The 8,098-nt window shown below is 43.5% G+C and overlaps 1 protein-coding gene and 1 long non-coding RNA gene across 2 annotated transcripts in view; both read right to left on the bottom strand.

The window, feature by feature from the left end:
* LOC123060756 (GTPase Der) overlaps window positions 1-2,932 on the bottom strand; it is an 8,641-nt gene extending 5,709 nt beyond the window's left edge. The window contains exons 1-6 of the mRNA XM_044483592.1: window positions 2,744-2,932; window positions 2,452-2,671; window positions 1,484-1,708; window positions 1,129-1,385; window positions 462-685; window positions 183-308 (exon numbers count right to left, since the gene is read on the bottom strand). Coding sequence (XP_044339527.1) covers window positions 183-308; window positions 462-685; window positions 1,129-1,385; window positions 1,484-1,708; window positions 2,452-2,671; window positions 2,744-2,864 — 1,173 coding nt within the window. The 5' untranslated portion in view covers window positions 2,865-2,932. The remainder of the gene's footprint in view (window positions 1-182; window positions 309-461; window positions 686-1,128; window positions 1,386-1,483; window positions 1,709-2,451; window positions 2,672-2,743) is intronic.
* Window positions 2,933-5,558: 2,626 nt separating this feature from the next.
* On the bottom strand, window positions 5,559-8,069 carry LOC123060761 (uncharacterized). Its single transcript, XR_006428140.1, has 7 exons — window positions 8,027-8,069; window positions 7,859-7,931; window positions 6,732-6,812; window positions 6,457-6,633; window positions 6,270-6,309; window positions 5,932-6,005; window positions 5,559-5,850 (listed from the first exon to the last, which is right to left on the bottom strand). It is a non-coding gene; the product is annotated as an uncharacterized lncRNA (long non-coding RNA).
* Between the last annotated feature and the right edge of the window lie 29 nt (window positions 8,070-8,098).

Here is an 8,098-nt window from a genome sequence, read left to right as displayed (position 1 = left end):
ACTTAGCTACTGCCAATAATGCAGGCATAAGCAATAGAATCAACTCGTTGTAATCAACAAGACCTCAGAAGAACAAAGAAGAATAGCACTGAAAAAGTTTCCCCTTAACCAGATAAAAGGGAGCATACTATAGCCAGGACTTTAGGTCGCAGACTAGTGTACAGCTGAATGAGTGAAAGTACCTTCTCTGCATCAAGCACAAGAGCTACAATATGAGCTCTCATCAGATTCTTTCTTGATTGTACCACACTTAGTGATGATGGCCCTTTCTCCTTTCCCGCTCTTTCCATCCAACCAGCAGTATCCACCTGCATCGCCAACAAGAAAGAAAATGCCAATTCAGGAAAATGGAGACAGCCTGAATGAACATGATGTCGCAAGGTCTAACACGGCAGCTACAGCCATATAGGAAAAGGCATCAAAAAGATATTATTGAACTCTCATATAGCAAATTAACTTACCAAATATACAGTTCTGTTGTCAAATTGAAACTTAGCCCGGATGGAGTCCCTTGTTAAGCCTGACTCTGGACCAACCAGAACTCTTTGTTCTTGCAACAAGGCATTAAGTAGGGTCGACTTCCCAACATTAGGACGTCCCACAATTGCTAACTGCAGAGGTAGCTTGCTTTCATCACCTTCATTGGCCTCAGCCTCGGAAGTAGGGTCATCTTGATTTAGTCCATCTATCACGTGACAGAAAACCAAGAATAATATTTACATACATTGGCATCATGGTTTTCCCTCCAGAAATTAACGGTACGGGATCATAAATTTCTCTTATTGCTTGAGGAAACGGAATATACTGTTTCCAAAGTTCAATAGGTGGTGGTTTGTTGTCACTGATTTATAAACTATAATGCCCAAACCCCTCCATTTCTACTTGAACAGAACCAATATGGAGAGAGGATTAGTGGATGGAGAATTTTTTAAGCAATTCTGATACCTAGCTGAAATCTTCTATTTACGCAAATTCGTCACACTTATGAATAGTGTATCAGTTTTATCAATCAGTACATTACTGAAAGAAAGCAAAGATAAGAGGAACTACAAGGAAGTCACGACATATCAAAACAAATATCTTATACTAACAGAACCAAAGTCATTGAAGATACAGCTACAAACTTACTATTTGGAAGCTGAAACATGTATTCCTCAAATAATGGCCTGAGTGTCTGATAAAGCTCTGCCATCCCGAGGCCTGTCTCTGCAGATATTGCAACTGGGTCACCAAAACCCAACCTGTGGGCTTCTCCAGCAGCCGAGGTCAAAACTCCATGCTCATCAAGTGACTCAGACTTATTCATTGCGACAATGGTATGTATACCAGATGCATGTTTTCGTAGCCATTGCCCGACCTCAAGATCCAGTGGCTGTAGGCCATCCCTGAGAAAGCCATTACACTTTTACTATGCAACAAGTATCAACTTATCAACCTCACTCCAATGATAATAGGTTGATATAGCAAACCAAAGCACACTCACCTCACATCAATCAAGAAAATGGCAAATTGAGATCTGACCAACACATTCCCTGTCATGTCAACCGTCCGAGCAAGAATGCTCCCAGATGTTGCTGCAGTCTCAAGTCCAGCTGAGTCAAGCACGCGAAAACGAAGATCTCCAAGCTTGGCAACTCCTTCTCGAATGTCGCGGGTGACATGGTCTCCAGGTGTATTATACACCAATGCCTCCCTCCTCCGTATTAATCTAAAAACATTCATAAAAAAATCAGCACAAAGTTAAAAAAAAAACTGAATGGAATAAGAGTGGCAAACTATGTAGGCTGCAATTCCTCAATGTAAAACCATTAAATAATAGGATGTTAATAACATCAGAAATTTGTCAAAAGGAGTACTATGTCATAGTGCTGAGTGCTGACTAGGGAAACCAAATGGTGTCAAGGTGTATGTAACATGGAAGAGCTAAAAGCTATAATAGAGTATCAAAGAATAAATAACACTATGCTGGAGACATATAGGTGCATGTGCAAGCTTAAAGAGAGCTGCCTGAGGAAATATGTCATATGCAGCTACAACAACCAAGATGACAGCAACCATTTTGTGCAGATGTCATACAACATAACAACATCACATGTTAAATAGCCAAATGCAATCCAGTAGAAGGTGTAACTACAACAATATGTACATGCAAACTCAAAGGTGCACATGGAAAATGCATAATTGGCATGTATTATCGTCGAGATGGTCGCAACCATCAAGTACTGTGGCATCCCGGGTTTTCCAGTGATGCAGATAATTGTCACTTGTCAGCAATGCAACACAAAGGATAGCATGGTTGCTGGCCAGAACGAGCACTTCGGAACTATCCCGGGGAGTGCGTGTTGAATGGAATCTGTAAGAAGACGCGGTGCCTTAAAGGTGCTTGTGGAAATGGCTACCCCATGGAGCATGGGGCTACGCGGGAAACTAAGCGCGTGTGGCGCCTCTCACCTGTTGAAGAGCGCGGACTTGCCGACGTTGGGGCGGCCGACGAGGATGATGGTGGGGAGAAGCGCCGCGTCCACCTTGGTGAAGTCGACGCGGGACTGCTTCATTGGGCTCCTCTTTGGCTTGCCCTTGGGCTTCGCGGGGGGCTCCGATATCTCTGCAACGGTGGAGTACGAGATGCCGGCGGAGAATGGAAGGCGCGGGAGGAGAGGTGAAGCACGGGCTGCATCGGGGAGCTGGACGGTGAGACGAGGAGGGTTGAAGGGTTTGGTTTGAGAGGGGAGAGGAATCTTACCGAGAGGAGGGGGAGGTAGCGGAACTGGCGGGGAAGGAAGGGTGCGGGGGAAGAGGAGAGCTGCCGCGGCGGGGCGGCTCCGGCGGAGGGCGGCGCGAAGGAGGACGGCGGCGGCGCCCATTTTTCGAAGGAAGTGTGAAAGAGGTAGGCGACGAGGTTTTCAAAGCTGGGCCGGACAGGGAATGGTTATTCGCAGCGGGGCTCCATGCCAATTAGGCCTGCTAACTCTGAGGCCTCGTTCGGTTTGCAGGATTTCAATAGAAAAGACATAGGATTCCCCAAAAAAATAGAAAAACATAGGAACAAGGATTTCAGAGAAAAAAATTATATAACGCATTCGGTTTGTAGATAATGTGTACATAAATTTCATAGCTCATTTTATGTGTTTTTGAGAAAACTACACATCCATTCAAAACTCATTTTGCGCGTAGAAATAAATAAGGCAATCAATTCCTTAGGATGGTAAATGTCATCCTATCAAATTCCTATACTATTTCTAATTCCTATATTTTGGTTTCCTCCAAACCAAATGAGGCATGAAAGATGTTTCTGAGTTTGTAGGGCAACTCCAACTGGCCAACCCAACCAGACAAAAAAAATCCCCTAAATAAATAGACAAAAAATTACCCACCTTTTTTCCATTTGGCTGGAATAGCAACATATACTAGCAAATAGATCTAGCATTTTTTCCATAGTACCAAGAGAATATTTTATGCCATGATGACAAGTAATATTGCACCAAATGAATCGCACGAGCCCCGTGTGTGCTCCGGCCTCATAGTTCATGCAAAAACAAACAAATATAAGATGATCATGCATCTGGATCATGAGCTTTTGTCTCTTCTCGAACCAAGCAATTTTCTTGGGGTCATGTTTCTCGAGTCAGCCCCCATGATGCAGGCCTTTCTTTGCTTGACCCTCCATTTCCTTGGCTCTTGACCGGGTATTGGCCTCGTCGATCTCAACCTTCTTCTTTTGTCTTTCAAAGTGATTCTTCATTGCCTCCTCTTTCTCTTGTGTTTTCTCTTTTTCCTTTTCTCACTTGACACCTACTTTTGGGTTATGAACCACCCCATCACAGTCTCCATCGAGCGCCGGCTCGTCTCCACGAAATGCAGCTCTGCCCTTCCTCTATCGAGCATCGGCTTCGTCATCCTCATATCTCGTTCTCGCCCTCCACAAGGGCTCAAAGCGCTGCCATCCCACCACAGGCGCCGCCCAACTCAACGCGCTGCCGAGTGACGACACACCCCAGGCCACCACCCATCTCCAAGCGCCACCAAACTCGACGATCCATTGTATCAGTGTTTGTATATGCAGATCCCATATAAAAAGTGGTGGTCAGTGCGGACAAGTCCCAGGACGTCCAGCAAGCTGTCCAGTGTCCACTTACACAGTGGCGGAGCTTGAAAGAAAATGCTGGGTGGGCCAGACTAAATAAGAGCACAATTTTTTTTGAAATTCTGAATCATAAGCATCAGTATGATTACCGGATGGAGCAAGCAGTATGTATATATACAACAAAATACATTTTAACCCTGAACCACTATTAAGTTAGCTAATACAAAAGCTTTGAGACATTAGACATGTGACTTACTCACATACTACAAATCGACTCTCCGGTCACCCTTGCTTCTAAAATCTGCAAGGACATCTTCGTGGCTGTAGTTCTCTAGAATTCCACCCTCTATGTGAACTAACAGATTATTGGCAAGATTCTCATCTTCCAGGGTCTCGCTGCACGCTGCAAGAACTCAATACCTTCGAATGTAACAGCTTCATTTGCTCGAACCTATTCGTACTGGTTTTGGTTATGTTGTTCCAATTCAAGCAACGGCAATATCTGGTTTTTCTGAACTCGAGTTATGTCATCTCTTTTCCTTTTAAAAACCAAATCAATTCTTCTCTGAGATTGATTTTCCTTGCCCATGATTACCTGTGTTGCAATTTGTATAAGATCAGGCTATTCACTTTCTTATCAAATGGACACAACTATTTTTTATCAACAGTTCAACACTGGACACTCAAAACAGATGAATAGTTGGCGCTAATGGTTAGAAATCCCACTGGACACTCAACAGTCAACAGAATTCTGTACAGGTGGAATTCCATATGGATAAAATCTGTTTCTTATAAACACTGGACACTGAAAATAGATGAGTTCATGACTCATAAGTAGATGTAAAGAACTGAACAAAAATGATAAAATGGGGAATTACCTCTTGCTTTTGACAGTTGCTCTACTCTTGGAGGACAGTAGGAGACTGGAGACTAGGAGAGCTCATCCAGTGATCTGCTCATGCGCTAGCCGCCAGAAGTGGTTCGGCAGGCCGCAGGCCAGTATCACGACGGCGTGGCCGAGCCCAAGCAGATGTCATCTGTGAGCAGGTGCAGAGAGTCGGGGGAAGGGAGGAAAGCAAGGGGCTGAACCGTGGCTGTGAGATACAGGGATTCCGGCGAGAGAGGATAGACGCCGTCGGTTCGCCGACGGCAGCGGCTTGCTCCTGTGCTCCCTGCTCGACTGTGGGACAGTTTGGGAATTGGGGAGTAGGGATTCCTAGCGCTGCCTGCCTCTCTCCGGCTGCTCTGTGCGTTTTTTTTTTTGAGCAAGGCTGCTCTGTGCGTGAAAGCGAGAGGATGCACGTGGGCTGGGCTAGTGGGCTTGGGAGATGCCTATATAAAAAAAATTTGGGTCAAAATCCTGGGCGGCCCATGGCCCGGTTTAGCCCCTACAGAGCTCCGCCCCTGCACTTACACTAGGGGTTGGGGCGCCACCCGGTGGCGCCTCTTGAGAGGAAGTTTGTGCGATGCCAGATTGATAAGCGACCCTTTCATTTCTTTTTTCTCTAATTGTTGATGAACATACACATATAAGCAAGGAACTTGGAATAGAATTTACAACTGATAACAAAACAAACAACAATATTTTAGAGACCTTGATCCTCTTAGGTGGTGGATTATCCCCAACCAGATTGAACACATTCAACAATTAAATATGATTGCCCAATTAGATGACATGACATCTGAGTCAAGGGAGCTATCAAGTCACAACTTGCATCTCAGAACCAGTAGATGCATAACCATCTACCAACATAACTTCTTTTCACCTGCAAAACCAAACCAATTCAGAGAAGAAACCACTTTAAGCCACCAAAAAAGTACAGTAGAAGAGACGCTCTTATTCATACCTCTCACCTTTGATGTCGCTGCTGATTATTAATGTTTGAATGCATCAAAAACCAAATTTCTGCACGAACTAAATCTAGAAAAGCAACACATACAACTGTGTAAATATCCAAAATTGCAACTGAACATATGTCTTTAATGAAAAGACGAGCATGAACTAATCATGGCCAACATCAAGCAGTACTTACACAAGTGTGCAGCTTTATGTTAGTACAAATTAATAAATTGCAGTGTAGATTGACCAAGCAATATAGAAAGAGGCTTTAATATCTATTTTACCCATATCACAAATACTGAAGGGGAGAGAGTAATTATTAAATGCACTGAACATAAACCTTACCTTTATAAAATAAGAAAGAAATATGTCCTTCACAGCCTTCCTGCAGTTACAAAACATACTCAATCAGCAGGTACAAACAAAAAGCAATATTGCCATCTTAGATTGGTGTAGTGCAGCTAAAACAAAATCCATGCCAGCAACAATGAATCCTTTGAATCATGGCGGATGATTCGAAACCAAATCTCACCACTTATGCTATCTCGGCAACAAACTCTGGGTCCAAGTAGAGCACGTTTGCACGCACCAGCAGGTCGGCAGCCTGATGAGCGGCAGAGCAGTCACTTATCAGAAATCCATGCATGCCCACGGTGAGAGCAGGGGCGGAGAAACCTTCACCTTGAGTTTCAGTACGACGGTGCCGCCCCTGACATCGAAGAGGTTAGTGAACATGAGGGACTGCGACATCTCGTCGTCTGGATGGGGAAGCAGCGAGGCGAGCAAAAGAACGATGGCACCACTAACCTTTTCTTCTTAGACTTCCCCGGCCTATTCCTTCATCCTCCTCCTCTGCCACCGTCGTACTCGCCTCCTTCCTGGATCTCCCTGCCAAGGGGTAGAAAGAAACCAGCACGCAGGAATTAAGACAATGTGAATCGACATCTTGAGCTACGAAACTCAAATATTGTAACATACCTGGAACAACCAAGCAAGAAATATTTACCTTCAGTGGTTCAAATGGATAATGTCTTATTAATTGTCTCAAGTTCTTTCTTGCAATCTTTAGTAAACAGTCTAAACAATTCTATGAATAATCCATGTATACAGAAACAAGTTCATAATCACTTATTTTTCTTGTGCACAGAAGGTTCTAGTCCCTATACACTTCGGGAAATTAGAAACAGACAATTATTTAAACAGCTTGAGATTTGCTAGCATGTATGCGCCGGTGTAACTAACATGCATCTTTGTAAGGGTTTTGTACTTGTCAACCTATTTTGGTCAAATGGCCTAAATCTGTACATATGCGTGACGCAGTACATCCATTTACTTGATCAGTTTCATGTGAATGCCAAATCATGATCTCAAAATTGTTATAGTTCAGTTTGATTCTAATTTATACACCTAAACCAGCCAATTATGCAAGAGCAACATCCAACATTTCACCTCATTAAGTATGCAAAAGCATCACCCAACACTTCAGCTTGCTAACCATGCAAGAACTACACACGACATAGAGAGATTTGGCTATAGGCAACAGAAGAATCACATGCATGTGTCGTAACCGAGCTGAATATGTTGAATTATGGAGGTACTCACTCAAACGCCTTGTATGTCTGCATTTTGATCAAACACATGGTACACAAAAACAGATGTTCCCATTACTTAATGAGACTCATTTCATGTTGGTACACTTATTAGGTAATAGGAACAGATAAGGTACGCATACATGTCTCAGTCAGATTTGATTATTGTTAATCTGTAACATATACTGATTTTGTTATGCTATCAGCAACAATGCAGTAATGGACTAATAGGTCGTCTGACCCAAATTTGTCATGTGCGTAACTATATTAACATCAAATTACTTATAATAACAATGCATGTAAACTGCAGTAAACAAATCATGGCAGATGCAGGAACAGGCATACCTGAAGTGCAGAGGAGACGCATCATCAAGCAATCGCAGACGAGTGTCAAGGCGAGGGGCAAACCGAGTGGACTCTGAAGGCAAAAGAGGAAAATCAGAGCAGCGATACAAGACGCATACACATCCATACAACAATGTGTCACAACGAACAAACAGCCTGCTCACATACACACGAGCACACCTGAAGAGCCAGAGATGATCCAAAAGTAACTACTCCACCATGACCGGATCAAAGAAGCTA

Source organism: Triticum aestivum, chromosome 3A, assembly GCF_018294505.1.
Source record: "Triticum aestivum cultivar Chinese Spring chromosome 3A, IWGSC CS RefSeq v2.1, whole genome shotgun sequence".
NCBI classification, from domain to species: domain Eukaryota; kingdom Viridiplantae; phylum Streptophyta; class Magnoliopsida; order Poales; family Poaceae; genus Triticum; species Triticum aestivum.
This window is presented reverse-complemented; position numbering and strand designations above follow the sequence as displayed.